The following is a 23,099-nucleotide window of genomic DNA, read 5'->3' on the forward strand; positions in this document are numbered from 1 at the left end:
CAGACCAAACCTCCTCTGGAATGTCATTTTTCAGCGTACTCTTAGGAGAGCGATTGCATACATGAACTGCAGTTTTCAAAGCCTCTCCCCAAAACCCATGAGGGAGATTAGCCGTGGACAATATGCAACGCACTCTCTCACATAAAGTATGGTTATACCTCTCAGCCACACCATTAGAAGATGGATTATAAGGGACTGTCAACTCCCTTTTAATCCCATATCGCAATAACGCTGAAATTCAGCAGATGTGTACTCCCCTCCATTGTCAGATCTCAGACATTTAAGCTTACTACCCTTTTGCGTGCTCACAAAAGCATGAAACCTCTTAAATGCATTAAATGTCTCACTCTTATTCTTTAACAAATTTGCCCAGCCTTTCCTAGTGCAATCATCAATGAATGTAACAAAGTATAATGCACCACCAAAAGACTTAACAGGCATTGAACATACATCGGAGTGAATTAAATCAAGAGCATTAGCTTTGCGCGAGACACCAGAATAATAAGAAGACTTCTTTTGTTTACCATACAAACAGTCATTACACAAATCTAACTTGGTGCCGCCCTTTACATCAACCCTCTTCAAAGAGGAGAGCACATCAAGTCCCTTCTGGGTCATATGGCCAAGTCTTTTGTGTCACAACTCCAAATGAGAAGCAACTTCGGCCACTGCAAGAAACTTGTCAGGCAAAGCTTTGCCATGTAAATAGTACAATGTATCACTCTTGCACCCCTTGACAATGAGCATTGATCCCTTAAGCAACTTCCATGAACCCCCAGCAAAAATGGTTGTATAACCATGTGCATCCATCTGGCCAACAGACAATAGACTCTTCTTGATGCCTGGTACATACCTTACATCTTTAAGCATAAACTCTTGACCATTGTTTAATGCCAAGCGCACAGTGCCCATTCCTTCAATGTCACAAGCATGGTTATCCCCAAGGTAAACCTTGCCATACTTGCCTGCATGATAAGAAGCAAAACACTTCACAAATGGAGTCACATGAAATGAGGCACCCGAGTCTACTATCCAAGACTGTGTAAGGCCATCATTTGCTCTTAGCAATGCATCGATGACATCTCTATGTGAGATAAGCATGTCTTCTGCATTTGCTACAACAAAATCTGAGGGGCATGAAGCTGCAACCAAGATCTCCTCACTGTCGAATAACTATGTGATAACCACACTGGAGGATACATTGACAGTCTCCGAATCCTTGGAGGAGGTACCTGTTGATTTTTCCCCTTTTTTATCCTCTGTCTTCTTCTTCTCCTGTGATTCCTTCTTTCTTTCCTGCTCTTTCTTGAAATACCTGCAATCTGGCTTCTTATGGCCTTTTCTGCCACACTGTTAACAAGTCACATCCTTATCCCTAGACTTGCTTTTGCTCCTGTTTTGAGTCTTGGTACCTGTATTTTGCTTCTGACTTCTGCCTCTCGCATTGTAAGCACAACTGCCACCTTCCCCACCACTAGACTTGCGTCTAATTTCCTCATTTAAGATGGAGCCTCGCACTCCATCATATGTGAGGTTGGGGCTATTACTCAAAGAAACCACAAGCGTTTCCCAAGAGTCTGGCAAAGTCATCAACAAAAATATGGCTTTCAACTTGTCATCAAAAGGTTGAAGCCCAGTATCCTGTAGCTGACTCATAACACTGGTGAAAGCACTTAAAAGTGCTCAGAAGCCGACTTGGCTTCGTCAAGCATCATGTTCACCAGTTTGCGCATCAAATGCACCTGATTCACAGGGGTGGCATTCTCATAAGTGGCCTTCAACTTATGCCAAATTGCATGTGCACTGTCCAAGCCCTTTATGTCCACCAGAATGTCATCGGTCACAGCCATTTTGATATAGGCCTTTGCCCTCTTGTTGAGCTTGGCCCAATCCTCATCCGGCATATCCACAGGCTTTACAGCCAAAAGGGCGTCCTCACAATCCTTGAGGAACAAAATCCCCTGCATCCTGTCCTGCCATAGGTCGAGACCTGTATCGTCAAATCGCTTGAAGTTGATTTCCATCAAGCTCTTGGCATCAGACGATGAGGAAGTAGAGGCCATTTGCACGGATAAAAATGCAGCAGAAAGTGTCTACACAAAATCTGAAAATTTTCAGTGATCACAATGTACCGCACGTTGCATACAATGTGCTGAAAATTTCAGCAATTAACAAGTATCCCCAATGCGTACTTGCATAAACCCGCAAAAGGCGTACATAAAAACAGTCCAATTCTGAATTTTCTGCAAATTTACTGTTTTGGCGCATCAATTTGCATCAAATGGATCTGTTTTGAGTGAGAAAAGCAAGGGGCATTCACGGGAATCGATTTAGAACACTTGTGTTTGGCTGTTTTGACATGTAATTTTCTGGTTTTTACCTGTTTTGACCTAATTTCAGCATGTTTTAGGCTGTTTTGGGAACCCTAATCACCCTAGGTGACACATGAAGCAAGGGGCTTCGCGATGAAAGCGGAAATTTGACGCGAGAGAAGCCTTTTGCCTACTGTCCATCCTCCTGCGCAAAGCTTCTGAAACCCTAATTTGGCTCTGATACCGGTTGATGAGCGCGCGGCGGTGTGTGCAAGTGATAGAGCACGCGAAGATGTGCAGGCCTTGAGGCTTGAACCGGAGGCACTGTGCTGCAGAAGGGAAGCGCTAGCAGAACGAAGCGGGAGAGAGAGAGAGAGCTCACGTTTTTGGGGAAAACTCAATAATTGAGTTTTGGGTTTTTCCACTTTTATTATAAGTGACCTTTAAAAAATGTGTCCAGGTTTAATATGAACGTGGACAAAGTATAAAAATGTACAAAAAGGGGTTATTTAGGCCTTTAACCCAACAGTGAGCATGTTTACTCAACCCGGTCCTAGTGGACGCTCGGTTGGCATCCTTTACACTTATAACCTATAACTATTGATGGCATGCCAACACGGCATGGTGTACAAGCTGAGTTCTAGTGTGTATAGCTGATACAGGCTTCCGGAGCTCGAAAACACTGATGGTGGTTGAGCACACTATTGGTGGACAGGATTGTCTAGCATGGGCTTGGAGTTTTTTATGTAGAGAGTTGCTGTGCGTGTAGTGGTGGATTGGATTTGTCAGATTTCTTGTACTCTTGGAGGCCGCAGATCTTGGCCTTGTTTTGTACCCAGGATTTGAGAGGGGGTGTTAAGAGTTTTGGAGGTCATCTCTTGGGTTTACTATCTAGATCTAGTGAGAAAGGGCTTCTTTGTGGCCGTGCCCGGCCTTGTAAGGCTCTACTAGGTTCTAGGCATCAGGGGGATTCCCCAATTTTTTGTCTGGTATGGCCACTTGAGGCCACTTATATGTGGGCACCCTATTTTATGCTTGTGACTTTTCATGTCACGTGACACATCCAACCCTATGTGTCCGTGGACAAGCTACTTCATGACATGGGTTCAGTTCAGCTAGATTAGGAAGTGATCTGGCACTTTTGTGAGTATGTTCGTAGACCGTGCATGTCCAGACACTTAGAGTAGATGCATATCCTCTGGTTGCACACAGCATGACCATCAGATTCCAATCAGAACCCATCAGTAGCATTTTTACAGTGCATAGATCTATTTTCCCTATTTTTGACATTTTTCACTTATTATTTTTAAGTGACTTTTGTTGGAAACTAGGTAGGGCAAATTTTTATATAGAAACCTAGCGCTAGCACTTTCTGGCAAAAGAGGCAGTTGGAACCAGTGCGTTCACATGCAACTTCTCAGCAGGACCTCAAGATTCCTAGCGTTTTTGCTCCACAGCAGATGGGCTAGCGTTTTTTGGACAAGAACTCAGATCAGCCAGCGTTTTTGCATCTGCATCAGCCTGGCGACAGAACCACAACAGATCAGTCCCAGCGTTAGCAGATTCCCACCGCAAGATGACATTCAGCCCTAGCGTTTTTGCATCTACCTGAGACCATCAGTGTTTTTGCAGATCTTCGCGACAAGACCATCAAGAACACTAGCGTTTTCAGTTTTCAGCAGTTAGAACCTGCAGTACAAGTCCCGAACCTCGCAGATGTCACCTTCTCGTAGCACATCCTCGCCGCATGGTCAAATCCCGCGAAGTTTGCAGATTCAGCCCGGAAAACGCAGATTTCAGCATGTGCGTTTTCAGCGCGTCGTCGTTGCATCGTCGTCATCGACATAGAGTCAGATTCAGTAGATAAAGATTTGTTGATTTCAGCCATTAGCACTTTCAGATTTCAAGCCGTCTCGTCGTCGTCCTCATCATCGTCGACATCGTCGGCAAGTCCAAAGCATTGTAGAGATTTGTGCAATCATAAGTAGACCGCTCTCGCCATAGAGAGTGGGGCCTTCGGAGGAGGGTTTGACAACATTTTGGTGTCGTATTCTCTCTCTCTATCTCTCAGTCTCAGCACCTTCATTCACAGTGTTTATCCACTTTGTTTGTGTCCATTGCACTCTCTCACTAAAGGAACAGAAGGCTCTTCCTTCCGTAAATAAAAGGAACCCTTGAGCACAGCACCTTACATTGGTATTAGAGCTTTGGCAGTGTGCTGTATCACTCAAGGGAAGGACCACAAGAACCACAAGGTTTTTTTTTTTGCTTGTTGCGGCCGCACGTAACCCAAGTTCTCTTGGGTGTGTCGATTCCTAGTCGTGTTTTTGACGAGTGACAAGAATCCCAAGAAAGAAGGGCTTGTTCAGCCTCCCCTTGTGCCTCTTTTCACTCATTGAGAGCGGACCGTGCACTTAGCGGCCGGCCAATCGACGTGAGATGGGAAAAAGAAACCTTGGTGTGAGCGCAAGGCCGCCAAGGGGTGCGCCCGCGGAAAAGAGCAGAACTTAGGTGAAGAGAAGATCCTTCTCTAACATAGATTGCAAGCTAAAGAAGAACCTCAAGAACCTCAAGACTCCAAAACTTCAAGAACCCAAGACCCACAAGAACCCAAGTTCCTCGTGAACTTAAGAACCCAAGACTTCTGTGGATGGTCATCACGCGAAGCGGAATGGATACTTTGTATGAAGGTGGTGAGCATGGGAGTGGCGAAGAAGAGTTTTCTCCACCAGGAGGTTTTTCCCACCCTCCCCCTTCCCCATCTACGCCAAGGTTGCACTAACTCCTATGGAGGCTTTCATGATGGACAGGAAGTTAGAAAGCGACGAAATAATGGTAGCCATAGAGTGTAAGTACCAAGACAGAATGGCAGCCATAGCACATGAGCGCGACGAAAGAGAAGCAAAATTTGATCGCGAGAACAAAGAAAGACAAGCAGCATTTGATCGTGAGAACAAAGCAAGACAAGAGAAGGGCGACCAACATATGAAGAGTTGTGGCAACATTTTTCTATTGTGCAGGCGCAGTTTGAACAGAATCAGGAGAAGGAGACTCTTTCAGTCTCGACTTCTCTAAAGCAAGACACACATGAATTGAATGATAATGATAAGCATGATGATTTGAATGACAATGACAAGCATGATGATTTGCATGATCAAGATGTGATTTCTCATGAGCATGATGATTTGTATGACCACGATGTGATTGTTCACACGGATGATGTATTTTAGTTAGCGTCTTTATGTGATCCCTTTTCCCAGGGTTGTTTCCGTACGTACGTATGGCTGCAGTCCGTACTGTACGGTACCTCCGTACCGAATCCGTACGTACGGTATCATTCCGTACGTGCAGGGCATTAAAAAGAAATTTCGCCAGTCGGTTCCTTATCCGCCTAGTCGGACAGTTTGGGCGAGGCTTTTTATATGCCAACCTATGCTATACCTCTTATTACCACAACACAGTTGCAGAAAGAAGTCTCTGGAGTCTGCACAGAGACCAAGGAAGGGTGGAACGCCACCGATAAGGTCCTGCCCTCCCTCCCTCCCTCCCTTTGTGTTTGGAGTTTGCAAGCCTCAAGGAGGCACTCTAGATGTCCTGACCTCGCGAAAAATGTGTAAGTTTTGTATTCAACTTTGATTCGTGCTTTAATTGTGTTGCTGCTTGCACAGTTATCATGCCTCGTAGACCTAATCCTCTTTGGGCCGAGCACACCAATGTCCTGAGAGTTGTCAACACAAGAGGCCAAGCAGGTTCAGGGACTCGCACTTGGGTGTGCAAGTATTGCGGAGAGCAGATGACCAGTACAATTACCAGGGTTTTGAAGCACCTCACTGGTATTGGCACCACTAGACATTGTGGGGGTTGCGAGGCTATCCCGCAAGCATTGAGGGATGCCTTGATTTTGGAGCATTTTCCTCCAGGATCTACTGCATCGTCACAGTCAGGGGGAGCACGTGTAGCAGCAGCAGCAGCAGAGGATGCCTTGCAGGATGCATTATTTGGAGATATTGGCGGCTTTGCGTCTGCAGCGCCATCATTAGCAGGCACTAGTAGAAAGAGAGATCGTGTTTCACAGGCTGAGGATGAGGGTGCTAGTGCTTCAACAGCAAGTGCAAGTGGGGTTGAGGGTGTACGTGGCCCAAGGCAAACCACATTGCCATCACGTGTACACAGTGATTCATGGGTAAAAGAGCGACAGAAAGTTGCAGAGATGGAGATTGCGCGGACTCTCATAGAGTGCAACATTGCATTCAATGTGTTGAAGACTGATCAATGGAAGAGGATGGTGAGAGCTATTTCACAGGTTGGTGCTACAGATTCCTGGAATGGTCTTGACTACCAAAAGATGCGCACTACCATGCTTGACGACCAAAAAGAGATCATAGACCGAGCATTGACTCCAGTGAAGGTTGGGTGGCAACAATTTGGATGCACTATTCTTTCTGATGGGTGGAGTGACACGCGGAGGCGTCACATTATCAATATCCTTGTTTCCTCCTGCTTGGGCACATACTTCTTGCGAGCCGTGGATGCAGGGAAAGCTGGAGAACGCATTTCTGCGGCGTTCATCTTCAAACATATTCGCTAGGCCATCAAGGAGGTTGGGGAGAAGAACGTCGTGCAGGTAGATACTGATTCCTGACCATGTGGCATGCACATGAATTTTGCATACATTGTCCAACGTAATAATGTCCACACTTCATTTAATATCTTGTCATGACTCATTGTAGGTGGTCACTGATAATGCCTCCAATTGCAAGGCCATGGGGGATATGGTGGAGGCTGAGTTCAAGCACATTGTGTGGACACCATGCGCTGCACATTGCCTAGACCTTCTCATGGAGGACATAGGCAAACTTCCCTGGGTGCACCCTACAGTGTCTGATGCGTCCAAGCTTACCACTTTTTTCCGCAAAAAACACCAAGCCTTGGCAATCTTCAGGAGCCACAGCACAGTAGACATGGTGCGTCCCTCAAAGACCAGATTTGCATACATGTATCTGGTGCTTCAGAGGCTGTTCAGATTGAGAGATCCAATGTTGCAGACAGTTGTGGATCCAAAATGGAGATTGATGCACCATGCTCAGTTAGAGGCGACCAAGTACATTCAAAGAAAGGTTCTTGATGAGACCTTTTGGACACAGGTGCAATCCTTGGCAGTGGCTCTACAGCCATTGTATGTACTACTACGGGTCACGGACATGGAGGGCTCTACACTTGGGTTGGTGTATCATCTGTTTATGCAGATGAAGACACACATTTCTGTATGTACCTCATTGACACAGGATCGGTAAGTACAAACTACAAAGTGCTCTAATGTCCTCATGTGACATGTCTATTTATAATTTTTCAAAACACATACTTACTGTGACTATTTTGAAATTTGTTTGCAGTCGTGATGATATTTTGGCTATTGTAGAGACTCGATGGCAGTTCATGCGTCGTCCCATCCATGGGATGGCTGCAGTTCTCCATCCTCTCTACAAGAGCCAAGAATTGTTTGAGGAGGCTTCATTGCTCACACTACGCTCTGAATATCTGAACATTATATATGATGAGGATGAGCAATTGATTCTGGATTCAGAGATGAGTAGCTACATGAATAGTTTAGGACCCACCTTTGTGCGGTCCGTAGCATTGAGAAAGGAAGCTACCAAGCTTCCTTTAACATGGTGGCAGAACTATGGACGCCAGGGCCTTCCCAAGTTGTGCCACCTTGCATTGCGCATCCTTTCTCAGGTGAATACTGAAGTTTCAAGTCTGAATTATAATTTATAATTATTGAATGATGAATCTATATTGTCACACGTGACACTTGTGACCCATGAGTGTTCGCTATTTGAATTGCTGTAGGATTGCTCAGCTGGGGCATGCGAGCGCAACTGGAGTGCATACTCTCTTATTCACACGAAGATCCGCAATCGTCTTAGCACCAAGCAGTTAGAGAGACTGGCTTATTGCCGTGCTAACATGCGGCTTGTGCGCAGCTTTCATGCCTTGGGGACACCCAAGCAGGTGAGATTTACATGCATATTTATGAAAACAAGTCAATGATCAAAAGACAGTGTTGAATCATGGACTCTGTTTTAACTTTTGTCTTGTCATTGCAGGTGGATCCCACAGAGTTGAAGATGGTGACAGATCCTACTGCGGAGGAGGTCGATGCACGGATTAGAGATGAGCAGGAGGAGATCCTCCGAGAGTTGCACAGGGAGCTAGAGAGCGTGGATCGCCGGGTCACTAGATCTCCCTCTCGAGCTTACAGTATTCCTCTTCACATTGCTGCTGTAGATCCAGAGGTTGCACACAGAGAGAGCATTCGCAGAGGAAAGTTACCCATTCGGCCTGCTCGTAGACGAGCCAATGAGGCTGTTCAACTCATCCACACCCAGAGTTCAGAGGCTGATGATCCAGATGAGGGTGATGCACCCCTAGCATCTGTGCCGGAGGAGAGAGAGCCCGATTATGATGATGAGGGCAATGTATTGACAGATGGAGACATGCTCTCTGAGTCTTCATCAACCTCTGATGATGATTTTGAGTAGTAGTGATTGCCCAGTGCTTTGGGTCTTGGGACTTGGACATTTGTCATGACTCATTTATGTTTTTTATTTTGTTGCTTGAGCCACCCAGACTCTTTATTGAGTGACTATGTTATTTTTGTATCAGGATTCAGCATTCAGTTATGTACTTTTGACTCTTGAGTCTTGACTTACACTATGCCATGTGGTCTGGACTCGATTGTAGCGGTTACTTAACTTGTGGGGTGATTTTAAGTGTTTTTTGAAAGTTGTGGCTATGTTTAAGTTTGTGCAGTGTTTTTAAACTAGATAGGTTGTATATAAATTTGAAATTCTTTGTATTTTTAGCTTTTAAAAAATATACTACGAATTTTACGTACCTTATGGCCCAATCCATACGGTACAACGTACAGTACATACCGAACACGTACCGAATACTACGTACCTTACAACCTTGCCTTTTCCTAGGCATGACATATTGTACGTTGAGCACGTTTCACTCATGAATGAGCACGGATGTATGCGGAATATTCATGAAAAGCTGAAAAGTATGCATTCAAGGAAGTCACATTCCATGTCTCTTCCTTGGCATGACACAGTCGAAGAAAGAGCACAAGAAGGATTGAGCACCAAGCATTGGCATTTCCATTGTGATTTGCCACAGTTGATTGATTTAGATCGTAAAGTCAAGTTTCGACCCCATTGTTTGCGTGTATTTGATGAACGGTTTGGCACTCCGTCACTTTGTTCATATGCATTGCATGCACAATTTTTTCGAAAGACTAGAATTTTTCTAGTCACTTTACATGGAATAGGTATGTTCATGTTTTTGTGTTGGAAGTGGTTTCAAGAATTTTCAGCCTCGGAGATTCTTGAAGAAAGTAGATGCATGACTATGGACGAAGTTGAAGCATTGAAGGAGCCACATGAGACTTTGTGTCGCTTTCGGCGCAGCCCAAAGAAGAAGGCATTGCAGACCTTTATGAAGTTCAAGTATCGCACGACCCACTTCTCAGAGTGGGCCGGCGAAGAGTCCTTTCAAGGATTTCGGATGTTGTTGGCGATCTCCCTCGATGCCATACAGTTTGGTTGTCACGTGACACATCCAACCCTATGTGTCCGTGGACAAGCTACAACATGATCAGGGTTCAATCGGTCTAGTCAAGTCTAGATTAGAAGTGATCTGGCACTTTTGTGAGTCTATTCGTAGACCGTGCATGCCCAGTCACTTAGTGTAGATGCATATCCTCTGGTTGCACACAGCATGATCATCAGAATTCCCATCAGAATCCATTAGAATCAGCTAGGGGAATTTTCCAGTGCATTTAACCTATTTTCCCTATTTTTGACATTTTGCACTTATTAATTTAAGTGACTTTCCAACAAAAGTAGGTAGGGCAATTTTGCTAAGTTTGTATATAAGCAAACCCAAGTTAGCACTCAATGGCAGAAGAGGCAACAGGAGCACATGCTCAACAGGCACCTTCTCAGCAGGACCCGAGAGGCTTCTAGCGTTTTTGCTCTTCAGCAGCTTGGTTAGCGTTTTTGGACAAGACACAGCAGATCAGCCAGCATTTTGCCCTTGCAGATCCCTGGCGACAAGACCCCAGTAGATCAGCCTAGCGTTTTTGCATTTGCAGAACCGCGGCGACAGAAACACCATTTTCAGCCCTAGCGTTTTTGCATCTGCCAGCAACCTCAGCGTTTTGCAGATCTATTGCTACAGAATCAGCCCTAGGATCAGCGTTTCCAGTTTTCAGCAGTTAGACATCGCAGATCAAGTCCCGAACCTCGCAGATCTCACCTTCCCGCAGCAGTTCCTCGCCGCACGGTCAGTTTCCGCAAGGTTTATAGTTTCAGCCCGGAAAACGCAGGTTTCAGCATCTGCGTTTTCAGCGCATCGTCGTCGCACCGTCGTCATCGACATAGAGTCAGAATTCAGCAGATACAAGATTTGCAGATTTCAGCCCATAGCGTTTTTGGACAGCAGTAGAAAGATAGCAGATTTCAGCCCTTAGGTCGACTTCGTCATCACCGTCGTCGTCGCCGGCATAGTCCCAGGTTGCATCAGTCCATTGCATCGTCATTGTACCACTTTGTGCAATCAATAAGTAGACCACTCTCGCCGATGAGAGTGGGGCCTTCGGAGAAGGGTTTTACGTCTCTGGTGTCGTATCTCTCTTCTCTCTCTATCTCTCAGTCTCATACACTTGCATGCACAGTGTCCATTCACTTTGTTGTGATCATAGCACTTTCCATTAAGAACGGAAGGCTCTCCCTTCCATAAGAACAAAAGGAACCTTGAACACAGTTCGGAGCACTCATCTTGAGCAAAGCGCAAACAATCATTCCGTTGCACCTAACATCGGTACTAGTACCTCACTTTTGAAAAGGAGGGGATGTCACGTGACACATCCAACCCCATGTGTCCGTGGACAAGCTCCTTCATGACATGGGTTCAGTTCAGTTAGATTAGGAAGTGATTTGGCACTTTTGTGAGTCTGTTCGTAGACCGTGCATGTCCAGACACTTAGAGTAGATGCATATCCTCTGGTTGCACACATCATGACCATCAGATTCCAGTCAGCACCCATCAGTAGCATTTTTACAGTGCATAGACCTATTTTCCCTATTTTTGACATTTTCCACTAATTATTTTTAAGTGACTTTTGTTGGAAACTAGGTAGGGCAAATTTACTAAGTTTGTATGTATAGAAACCTAGCGCTAGCACTTTCTGGCAGAAGAGGCAGCAAGAACGAGTGCGTTCACATGCAACTTCTCAGTAGGACCCCAAGATCCCTAGCGTTTTTGCTTTACAGCAAATGGGCTAGCGTTTTTTGGACAAGAACTCAAATCAGCCAGCGTTTTTGCATTTGCATCAGCCTGGGGACAGAACCACAGCAGATCAGTCCCAGCGTTAGCAGATTCCCACCGCAGCTGACATTCAGCCCTAGCGTTTTTGCATCTACTTGAGACCATCAACGTTTTTGCAGATCTTTGCGACAAGACCATCAAGAACACTAGCGTTTTCAGTTTTCAGCAGTTAGAACCTGTAGTACAAGTCCCGAACCTCGTAGATCTCACCTTCTTGCAGCAGATCCTCGCCGCACGGTCAGATCCCGCGAAATTTGCAGATTCAGCCCGGAAAACGCAGATTTCAGCACGTGCGTTTTCAGCGCGTCGTCGTTGCATCGTCGTCATCGGCATCGTCACTGACATAGAGTCAGAATTCAGCAAATAAAGATTTGCAGATTTCAGCCATTAGCACTTTCAGATTTCAAGCCGTCTCGTCGTTGTCCTCATCGTCGTCGAGATCGTCGGCAAGTCCAAAGCATTGTAGAGATTTGTGCAATCATAAGTAGACCGCTCTCGCCATAGAGAGTGGGGCCTTCGGAGGAGGGTTTGACAACATTCTGATGTCGTATTCTCTCTCTCTATCTCTCAGTCTCAGCACCTTCATTCACAGTGTTTATCCACTTTGTTTGTGTCCATTGCACTCTCTCACTAAAGGAACGGAAGGCTCTTCCTTCCGTAAGTAAAATGAACCCTTGAGCACAGTTCGGAGCCCTCATCTTGAGCAAAGTTCAACATTCACTTCTGCTGCACCTTACATTTCACATTCCCATTTACAGGTTGTGGGATATTGTAGGGGATATTCCATTCATTTTGAGAAAGAATACACCATCAATGCAAAGGAACCATTAATAACCACATCAATGCAAGGTTACAATTGTGTGAATGCTCAATCTTGGCATCCGATAGGAGGGGTCATCATTTTTCAAGAAGGTTATTGTAACTAGCTACAGCGGCTGTAGTCTGATCCCAAAGGGCGACTCAATTGCCCACAGTTCTGGCGCCCCTGGAGATATCTTGTGTTTTTCCGAGGGCTGAAATCAGCCTGGTTGAGAACCAGTCGCTGATGACTTTATTTCCGAAATAGCCGCATAGATCTAACATCCCAAGACCTTCCCACATGAGCCCCTAAGGTGCCTAGCCATAGGAGTTGTTTGGAGCGATCGGGTAGAGTCTCAGAGAGAGGGAACATCCACGACTCTTGATTGACACTTCGTTCGCTCCCTACAAGGCAAAGGACAAGCATATTCAGGACGTAGTGATTTTCATACTATGAAACGCCGGCACTTAGATGTTCTTTTGGGATGTCATAATTTCACAAGAATTCAGTTTTTGATTCCCAGATGGAATTGGTTGCTCTTCAGCAGAAAGGAAAGGCTATTACGTTGTATGTGAAGATGAAAATCTGATCGTTTCATGAGGTCTAGATGTTCTGGGGATTTTAACATGTCTCAAAATGGCACTAACTTATAAATTGCAAACTTGTTCCTCTTGCCAATGTTACGTGATAATGTGATGCGGTTGTTATTCTAATGATTTTTAAACATCAGCTGGTTCGGTCCACCCAAACTGCCTTCCTGCCCCATTCTGCAGCTGCCTATGTGCACCAGCTACCGTTATGAATATTAAGCATGTGCTCAAGCGTCACGTGGCCACTTGGGTGGCTAAGATGGTTAGTCAAGGTTCTCAAGGCTCACAATTTGAGTTCTTAGACTGTGCTCTTGAGCAATTTCTTGTCATCTCCATTTTAGTGGATGGTTATTGATTCTGACCTATCATTTGTGTTATCTCAGTATTATCATGTTTTTGGCTCTAACCGGTCACTGTTTTCTTTCAGTATTATCTGAAGACATGGTACAAGATGGCTATCAAGAGATCGTAAATGTAGACATTTCCTCTGTTGTCATTGAGGCTATGCAAAAGAAGTATAAAGATTTTCCTCAGCTCAAATGTATCCATGGGCTTGTCATTTTCTATTATTCTGATTGCCTTAACCATATATTTTTCTTGTTCACAAATGTACAAGAATGTGGTGTCTAGAAGTACATGGTTCCTATATTCTGGAGTTCTGTGCATAAAAACATTCCAAAGGAATCCTTAATGTCTATCAAAGATATGACAATGGATGTTCGCGACATGTCATCTTTTGCAGACCATGAGTTTGATTTTGTCATAGATAAAGGTTTGGTATATGTTCTCTTATTTGGTCTCTGGCACAAGAAAACAGTAAAAACTAAATAAAGCAAAACTCACATACACCCATACACGCACATTCAGATTTGTTGCCATTCCGTCAATTACCTGTCGTCATTCGCACCCACACTCACTTCCACACACCCACACCCACACACCCATAGTCACATTTCTCCACGGCTGTCACTTGCACTCTCATTCTTGCCCGTAGATCTACACTATAGCACCCACTTATGCATGAACACTTGTGCACTCGCTATCGTGCCACCACCATCTGGACTCTGATCGAGCTTTTCTGTTTTGTCTGTGCAGGCATGCTAGATTCCCTTATGGTAAGCAGCCTGTTTACTATCTTGCAGTTCTCTGCTGGTCCTTGGCATGCATTCTTTACACAGGTATTTATGTCTGTAAACATGTGATTTAATGGCTTCTTCATGTTTTCCAGTGTGGATCGAGCGCGCAATTGAGTGCTGCGAAAATGTTGGAGGAGGTCCGCAGGTCAAAGTTTTACAGTAAAAGTCAACCCTTCATATAAGTGTTTCAAATTTTTACTCTGAATGATGTATAGTGCAGCGTGCTCATAACTGCTTTTGTTCAGAGAAACTTAAAAACTGCATCTGGTGATCAGGGTCTTAAAACCAGGTGGTGGCTACATGCTGGTAAGCGATTAGTACGGCTTTATCTCAAAAGCTCAAAAGCAGGAAGCAGCGATTTAAGCGGTTTTGATTTGGCCAGATTACATACGGGGATCCTCGTGTACGGTTGCCGCATCTTAAAACTCAAGAGAGCAACATTTGGACTGTGCTCCTTCATGTGTTGCGTATGTGAATACTTGCCTTTCTCTTCTCGTGTAGGTTGTGTGGCCAGCTCTCAGGCTTATCTTATCTTGAGACACCTTCAACAGTATTAATGGTTGCATCTCGCTGCAGCTAAACCAGGCTCCAAAAGAGCATCAGAAAAATGCACGTGGGATGTGACCGCCCCAATTCCAGTGCAGGAAGATGATGGTTTCAGTAAAGCTTATTCAGTTGATGATCCAGACTTGCATTATGTGTACATATGTGTAAAGGTAAGGGGGTCTCCGCACAAGAGATATATTCAAAATTGGGTTATATCTTTAAGGTGAGCAACTGTGTTTTGTTAAGCAGGCCCAAGAGCCAGCCAAAGCTTCTTCAAAGGGAGTCAAGCATGGCAAAGGGAAGTAGGTGCTATGGAAGAATGAGGTCGAAAAGTTGGAAGTAAGATGGCGACAACCATGCGGTTCTTCCCCTTTGTATACGATGAATAACCTAGCTGCTTGTCTATCTACAAAGAAGAAAGAGTAAATTTTAACCAGCTAGTTGCATTGATTGCCAGTGGCAGCAATAAATGTACATAGTTGAAGTATTCACATTGTGGCCAGGTGAGATTGTTTCTCCAAATGTGATTACTAGTATCAAGTGTACTTTACTTGGCAAGTGTATTGAGGTTTTTTCCTTTGTTGAACCTGGGGGTCGTTGCTTGGCACAATCTCTGCCATCATGACCCAGATTGCACGGCCAGGGTGTTCACTTTAAATTAATTACTTTACACAGTCTTTCTTCATTATTCCTAATGGAGACTAGGAGGAGGTTGACAGAACAGCACTCATATAGCTGAGGAAGGCTGCTGCATGTTATTACTCTCCCTGTTTTGTGGTGGCAAAGAGGAGTTCAAGTCTTTCAATTTTCCTCTTTGCTGAAATATATGAAATTAAATCAGGGTCGTACGGTCGTTGAGCTCAAGCTTACTTTGTCTATTATGTGGGGAGGGACTCGGCTGACCTCAAGACATGAAACTTGTCTGCATGTCTTTCAATTCATATTTGTGCACTCATGTGTGTCATAAGTGCACACACATGCCTGTATAATAAACTAGGAAATTAAATAAATAAAAAGTCATCTCTACGTGTGTAGAATGAGAGAGGGAAAGAAGAGAATTTGAAAGTAGAGGAACCATCGCGCTTGCGAGAGAGAGAGATAGATAGATTGATTTATCGTCCACGTAGGTCATATATGACCCATGGGACCATCACAAAAGACATTACATCGACTTGTTGCTTCTTAGTGAAGCCATCGGATACATATCAGTTAAGGATTGAGGGTCCAATCATTGGGATAAGGGGAAAAAAAAAGGAAACAAGATGTAGGGAGGGTTGGACAGAGCCTTTTTGGGGGCTCGAAATTCTTGAATGATGGCTTTACCACCTCGATGGATTGCCCATTTACCTTGCTTGTGGGCTTCGTGCATTTTCTTGAGCTCGCTCTTTTTTATCTTCAATTGAGTTGTGGTCAGCTCCTCGTTGATCCAAATCTTTGTCTCTTTGAGGAGTCGGGCTTGTCGTAGTAACTGCATCTTATCCTCTATCTTTGAAAGTAAGAAGACAGTGTTCGGGTGGCACTTGCCTGTGTTTATCGTTGATCCAAGAAACCTTTTCAGGCTTGATGTTAATTGGTTGAAGGATGTCGTTGAGCTTGGTGATCGCTTCCTCGAGAGTGTTCTCGATGGTACACCATGGTGAGGGGAGCCCACCAATGCGAACCTTGAGGGCATTTTCTTCTTGAAGTCTTTGTTCGCGGAGCTCTGTTGTCACGCAAGTTTGGACTTTGGCAAAGGCGATCGATTGGGCTTGAGTGACCTTTGATTCGACTTCTTTTGCTTTGTCAGCGGCAAGCTTTACCATGGAGTCAAAGCGTGCCTCAAGCTTGCCAGTGCGAGCTTTGAGGTCGCGATTCTCCTCCATTACCTGATTGAGGGCTGCTTGGAGTTGAGCAATTTGTGTGAGCTTGCTTGGGGCTGCAACGATTGTTGCGAAGCTTGGTCGGCTCTTTGTGGAAGGCTTAGGAGTGTTCATTCTGGGAGAGGGTCGACTACCGTGGGAACAAACCCTAGGTAGAGAGTTTGTTTGAATAGGCTTAGGCGGTTCCAAGCAGAGCGTGAATCGGGAGTATCCTTTGATTCGATTCAACCAGAAGCAGCTCGTGTAGCCGAGAGTGAACCAGAAGTTCGTGCAGGGCAAGAACTTCGCCGGGGCTGTGAAACCTTCGACCTGCAGAGGCGAGGCCAGGGCGGGCCTGAGCTTGTAAGTGGGCAGGGTTGCAGAGTTCAAATGGGGCAGGGTTGGGTTGTTAACGCCCCCCCACAGGGCAGCCCCTCGCCCAGGGGGAGACTAGGGGATGCCTGCAGAGAGAACGAGAGGCGAGAGAGCTAGGGTTACTACACACACAGAGAGAGAGAGAGAGAGAGAGAGAGAGAGAGAGAGAGAGAGAGAGAGAGAGAGATGAAATGTTATATTAAACGGCTTCAAAAGGCCAAAATGACCTTGAGACGCAACTGATACAATCCTCGTGTCTGGGTACAAAATAAAATGAAGTAAAATAAAAGCTAAAATGAACATCAGTGTCCGAGGATGTTTGGCATCCGGCGATCGGTCATTGAAGAGCATCGTCAATGTCCGCCTCTGTAAATAGTCGTACTATACACCTCCCATGTCGTGCTAGAATAGACTCGATGCTTTGATGGAGCCTCCATTGATGTCATGGTGGCTCTCATAGACGTGGGTGTCTAGCTCTCCCAAGCTCACTACCTCTATCAGTCAATATACCTTTGGTATAGGTGGAATTTGAAGTCTAGTGTGAAGCTTGTTCATATGATTGTTGAGTCTCTGCTCTAATGAAGTTATTGATCTCCCTCTGTGAATGTCTCCCACTATCTAATCTTCTCAAGAGACTCTCCGTGTCTTTGTGCAACTCTAGCAAAAACAACCCAAGGCATCTTTGATCCTGTTATCTTATGACTCTAGCTAATGGTCCAAGGCTCTCTGAATAGACAATGAAATCGGCCTCATATCTCTTAGTATACCGGACAATGACATGTGGTATAATTGTGTCTCTCGCTCTATCTTAGCAAATCTTGGCCCATGATGGTACTCTCCTAAATATGCTAGTCTCAATCTCTAGCAGATGCGATGATTTGTGCATGAGAGAGAGAGAGAGGTGTTTTAACTCCTGAGTAACAATCCCAATAGACCTAAAGATGTATCCGACGAGTCTTGAACTCAAGTTCTTTATGGAAGAGAGATAGATTATAATTAAGAAATGCGGTCCCCGCCCCAAAAAAAAAAGAAAAAAGAAAAATGAGACGTGTATAGAGAGGGCTGAAAGTTACTGTGTTGTACATTCTTTTTTGTGAGGATAAGGTATTCTTATTCTCGTCGGCTTAGGCAATCCTAGTTACAAGTTATTTTGTTGATAACTATGCCTCAGCTAGAGTCACGTGACGAAGCCTAGTACAAGTATGTACCTACGACTTAAAAAAAATAGAAATTAAATGGAATCCGTGAAGACACGATGCTTTGTGGTGAATTTGGCGTCCCCCTTCAAACACACTCCCTATAAAAAGGCCATCTACACGCATGCTTCTCTCTCTCTCTCTCTCTCTCTCTCTCTCTCTCTCTCTCTCTCTCTCTCTCGCGCGCGCACCCCTACGATAGCAAAGGCCTCTCAGCGTGAGTGCATGCCTCTGTGTGTGTGTGTGTGTGTGTGTGTGTGTGTGTGTGTGAGAGAGAGAGAGGGCAAATGCCTTGTCGCTCAAGAACCTGTAAAAGCTAGGGCTCTTGTGTAAGAAGCCATGGAGTTTAGACAGAGGCTGCTTGGGTGTTAGTAGGAGAGAAGGCAAGTAAGGAGACAAGGCATGCATGGAGTGGGGGGGAGGTATGGCGACGGCGATGGTTAGAGGGAGAGGAAGCAGCATCTTCGACGAGGGGGGAGTAATCTCTCTCTCTCTCTCGCCTCAGAGGCGATGTGGAGAGGTCTGTGTGTGTGTGTGTGCGCGCGCGCGCGAGGCCTCAGAAGGCTCTCTCTCTCTCTCTCTCTCTCTCTCTCTCTCTCTCTCTCTCTCTCTCTCTGCGAGGGCAAGGTTGCGGGAAGGAGAGCTCGCGGGCAGGGTTGTGGAGAGCCGAGGAGGGCGGGGAGAGGGGAAAGGGGGGGAATCTTCCCACTAATGAATTTGTTTTTAACGATTTCAAGAAAATCTGAATTAAAGCGAATCTTTGTAGCGAGCGAAGCCAGAGGCGTCAGGCAAGGCGGAGAGCAGGTGAGGACAGAGCATAGCATGTCGGGTTGGGCTTAAGCGTTGTGTTTAGAAGCTACTACAAGTGTTGGTGAATTGCGAAATAATTATTTTTATATATACGCAACTGCTTCATGAGCACGGAAATCCCTTGGGTGAGATGGCTACTGGGTGAGAATTTTTTGACTAGCACCCACACAAGGGTTGGCCAAGGACGCGAGGGGTATCTACAGAGATTCCCCAATAAAACCAAGAACGAACGAAGGTCATGAAGTATGTTGTATACATTTTGCTGTCTCGTCGAATAGATCTTTAAGGTCTCTTGGGATAGTTTCCTACGCCGTAAAGATATGTGTGTGCTAATAAAAAGAGGAAAATGGACTAACTTTTTTAATCGCCCAAGTGTGGTAGATTGGTTATGCCATTTCCCTCTTGAATAACAGGTCTTGAGTTCAACTCTCCTCGTGGGATAGATTTTGGATTGTTTCCTACGAAGTTAAAATAATCTCTCTCTCTCTCTCTCTCTCTCTCTCTCTCTCTCTGTCGAGTACAGAATGCAGTCAAGGCGCAATGCCTTCAATGCAGGTGGGGGGTTGCATGGTACGAACTCGACAGAATGCAGTCAAGGCGCAATGCCTTCAATGTAGGTGGGGGGTTGCATGGTACGAAGGAATGGGTCCTGCCGGGCTTTGTATCTTTGTTCTCTGCTTAATACAATTCTCGCACCCTTTATGGTTTTTTTTAAAAAAAGGAATGGGTCCTGTTTTAGGCCAAGGAACATAGGGGCTGTAATAGAAGGAGATGCGGATTGGAAGCTGTTTTCCCTCCACCAAGCTCAGCCCTTCATCGCTTCATCTCTCTGTGAAGCTTAACAACCACTCCCTGTTGTCCGCCTTGTACATACGTGCTCCTGCTTGCACAATCCTTGCAGGCTGATGGGAGGCGCTATCGTCTTTTTTTTTTGCCTATTAAGCTTTGCCCAGTGCAATCAAAAGGAATCTTCGTAGTAAACTAATGTCTTTTTTTTAGAGTTGCTCAAAGAAACGAGTTTAGGTTCTCCAATTCACCTCTATGAGAAGCTATCAGTTGGGTCTGTTTATAAGCTTGAGGAGGTTGAGGGTTTCCTTCTATACCACTTAAGTGCTTTCACACCAATGCTTCTCCCTTATCAAGCCTTTCTTCAGCTTTAAGCATAAATCAATGGCTTTTATATTTACAATAATCAATATTAAGCAAATCACATGCTTGGTAGAGAAAGAGCTATGCCTCAAAATTGTTTGCTTCTAGTCGGATATTCAAGCCGATAGCTATCACATTCAGAGCCTCCACTAGATTGCACAAGTGACAGTAAGAAATATATGGCTATCTTACTTTCTTTACAGTCTATTATCGATTATCACTATAATAGAAGCTAAAAATTACTTTTACGTTTAGCACCATATGTGCACTACTTTATGGTCTATTATCAATTATCACTAAAATAGATGCTAAAAAATACTTCTAAGTTTAGCGCCGTAATCGCGCCAAAAAGTCCACATACGTGATCAAGCATTTGTGCCCCATAGCACCACAATTTTAATCAACTCCACAACAATATAACAATGCATAAGATCATATTACTACCAACCTAACCATCCACTAATGATGACACACCTATACAAGCTCCCCCCCCCCCCCCCCCCCCCCCCCACACACACCACCACCACCACCACCACAAGCAAAACCACAAACTTTATGGGAAGAAGATATTTTCTAAGGCCATTCAAGAGTCACTTGTTGGATCTCTATGGGCCTAGCAAACATTGGTAGCCACTTCTACATGCATCCACAACTGGATTCACATTTTACATTTGTCTATACTTGGCTATACAATGTTTATGGCATCCATAATGATGGTGCCAAATGACACGTTACACCATTCTGCATTTTGATTGAATTTCTACAAAACATGAAAGGTTGCTACCACTTTAGACATTGTTAATAAATTGCTTGTGTCAGTAAGTGCTTGCACCACATCTTTGGCAAAACAATGGTCCGCCGACAGTCCTATAGGTGCGAGCCTACAACCTTGTACTGCTAAGAGTCTAGAGGCTAACTGCCTAGTAGCTAGGAAACTAAGGGAAAAGAGGATCCCTATTCTAGGAGGTGCACACAAGGCAAGGGGATATATAGGGCCATGACTCGGCTATCTTAGGAGTTGAGTGGAGCCTTAATGTGCTTTTCCAACGGTTTGAAAAGGGTTGGAGGCATGAATGGTGGATGTTAGTCATGGTGGTTAGAGGCTTTCTTCCCTTTCAGTGACATCACAACACTCATAAGGAAAAATATGAACCCCAAAAGGGCCTTGTAAGGATCCCTAATTTTAAGGAATTAAGGCTGAAAATGTGTGGTTTAGGAGATGAGGCCATTGAATGAGGGTATTCTCATAGGATTTTTTTAAGGCTGCCATAGGCTTTTTGTAGGTTGGAGGAAGGATAGGTACATTCTCTCTCTACCCAAAAGAGTGGTGGTCCCTATGACAATAACTACCCTCCCAAAGAAGGAGAGAAAGGTGCTCTGCTCTATGCAAAAACCACGCATAGAGAATACCCTAAACCTGTATGCTTTGTGCCCATGCAGAGAAGTAGACACAGGGGGTGCTCGTACGTCCAACACGTTTAAGAACTACAAGGGGCGATAAAAAATGCATACCCCTCTTTTTTTAAAAATTCCCCCCACCTTCATTACTCATCATTGAGTTTCCTCCCCCAAAAATCAAATGTAGACTCAAAAGTTCCCGAAAACTACTTTAAAAAGGAGTGTCCAAGACAGCCCTTTTTGGACCACCTATACATGCTTTCACCCATTTATAGCTCCCAAGAGTTACTGCATTAACTGCCTAGCAATAATTATTGCTAGTGTGACTGATCCGCCGTTCGGCCTTCTAAGGGACAGTTCTCGCATATGCTTGGACTATCCTCGCCTTCTACATCCTTCCCTCCTTTCTTGAATTTTGGTATAACTCCAAAACTTTTGAAAAAGATCCACGCCTGATTCTGATTTGGTGTTGAGGAAACCATCTGGTGTTCTGGTTGGCCTAGACCCTAAACCCTTATGGTTGCTAATTTGGCCGATGTTCCTCATGGTATGGCCAATTTTCCTCATGATAATACTCTTCTAGTATTGCTAGCTTTGTACCATACTTCATGCTTGCCGAGTGCTTGAGACCCCTATAGTTGTAATTCCCAGGGTGCCCAACCAAAGAAATTCCAGTGCTTGACTAGGAAAATCCATCGTCTGATTCTGAGATAAAACTATCCAGTATCCTTTCACTGAACCTGCTTCCTCTTGCCCTTCTTTTGTGTTGGTGCCTCAGAAGTCCCAGTGCCAACATTGTCCTTCTAGATAAGTCTGTAAATGGCCTCCTGCTCAAGTTGATCCCGCCTTTCAGTGGTCATCTCAAATTCATAAGGTATGAGAGGATTGTAGGTTTTGGTGTCCGGATCATACAGAGTGCGTTTTCCCTTTGTTAGACGGGTTCTTGCCAATTTATGACAATGCGAGGCTGTGTGGATCCGGTTGATTCGTTTTGATTCTAGCTTCAAAGAGAATCTTAGCCATTTCTCTGTATTGTGGTCCCAGTCCTGGTTTAGCAGTGATATCCTTTTTAGTCCCATACAGAGTTTGACCCTCTGCATTTCTCCCTACAGTTCCATGACATCTTTGAGTTTGAGAGCTTCATTGATCAGTGATTGCCAGGTTTTCCATTCCACAGTGGCTCTCTCATACAAGTCCTGGAGGTCATTACTGATACTGAAGTAGGTGAGCCGATCCACTGGTTCTGGATGCTGAGGATACAAAGCTGGGAAAAATCTGGGCAGTTCAGCCTCTTTAGCAGATAATGCATACAGGAGAAGTGAAGAATCAGACACAAACTCCAGAAATTAAGGACAGCTCGGTTCTCCTACTTCATCATTTTCCTAGTAACTTGGACGAGCGGGAAGAGTCTTCAGAGAGCAGTTTCTTGTTCTCCTACTGTCATTTGAGTCCAAGGTCCTTTGTTGCTAGAAGACTGTTCTTCAATGATAGCCTACACCCTCTATCCAAAACTCCTCTGGCTATTTGCATGTGAAGTAAAACTTCTTTCAGCTG

The 23,099-nt window shown here is 44.8% G+C and overlaps 3 protein-coding genes across 6 annotated transcripts in view; all 3 read left to right on the forward strand.

Moving 5' to 3' along the window:
- Window positions 1-15,342, forward strand: part of LOC147424749 (uncharacterized) — a 31,401-nt gene extending 16,059 nt beyond the window's left edge. For 2 of the 4 annotated variants that reach the window (XM_086499608.1, XM_086499609.1), the window contains exons 2-9: window positions 13,525-13,638; window positions 13,801-13,869; window positions 14,193-14,212; window positions 14,326-14,378; window positions 14,509-14,539; window positions 14,616-14,700; window positions 14,810-14,949; window positions 15,029-15,342. In XM_086499608.1, the coding sequence (XP_086355734.1) occupies window positions 13,525-13,638; window positions 13,801-13,869; window positions 14,193-14,212; window positions 14,326-14,378; window positions 14,509-14,539; window positions 14,616-14,700; window positions 14,810-14,949; window positions 15,029-15,085 (569 nt within the window). In that variant the 3' untranslated portion in view covers window positions 15,086-15,342. Of the gene's footprint in view, window positions 1-7,629; window positions 8,052-8,165; window positions 8,328-8,422; window positions 9,523-13,524; window positions 13,639-13,800; window positions 13,870-14,192; window positions 14,213-14,325; window positions 14,379-14,508; window positions 14,540-14,615; window positions 14,701-14,809; window positions 14,950-15,028 lie in introns of those variants that run through there. The other 2 variants (XM_086499606.1, XM_086499607.1) reach the window with 2 other exon arrangements.
- Window positions 4,769-7,044, forward strand: LOC147424750 (uncharacterized). Its single transcript, XM_086499610.1, has one exon. It carries the CDS (start codon window positions 5,986-5,988, stop codon window positions 6,898-6,900), a length of 915 nt encoding a protein of 304 aa, XP_086355736.1. The 5' UTR covers window positions 4,769-5,985; the 3' UTR covers window positions 6,901-7,044.
- LOC147424751 (uncharacterized) lies at window positions 6,964-7,754 on the forward strand. Its single transcript, XM_086499393.1, has 2 exons — window positions 6,964-6,987; window positions 7,043-7,754. The coding sequence occupies exons 1-2, from the start codon at window positions 6,964-6,966 to the stop codon at window positions 7,604-7,606; spliced, it is 588 nt and encodes a 195-aa protein (XP_086355519.1). The 3' UTR covers window positions 7,607-7,754.
- Window positions 15,343-23,099: the final 7,757 nt, after the last annotated feature.

The sequence above is a fragment of the Adiantum capillus-veneris genome, chromosome 25, assembly GCF_014529385.1.
Source record: "Adiantum capillus-veneris isolate H3 chromosome 25, ASM1452938v2, whole genome shotgun sequence".
Lineage (NCBI taxonomy): Eukaryota > Viridiplantae > Streptophyta > Polypodiopsida > Polypodiales > Pteridaceae > Adiantum > Adiantum capillus-veneris.

Coding starts and splice junctions, on each gene's coding strand:
- LOC147424750 (XM_086499610.1), top strand. CDS start 5,986: ATGCCTCGTAGACCTAATCCTCTTTGGGCCGAGCACACCAATGTCCTG.
- LOC147424751 (XM_086499393.1), top strand. CDS start 6,964: ATGCACATGAATTTTGCATACATT. Junction 6,988..7,042: donor ACATGAATTTTGCATACATT/GTCCAACGTAAT, acceptor GACTCATTGTAG/GTGGTCACTGATAATGCCTC.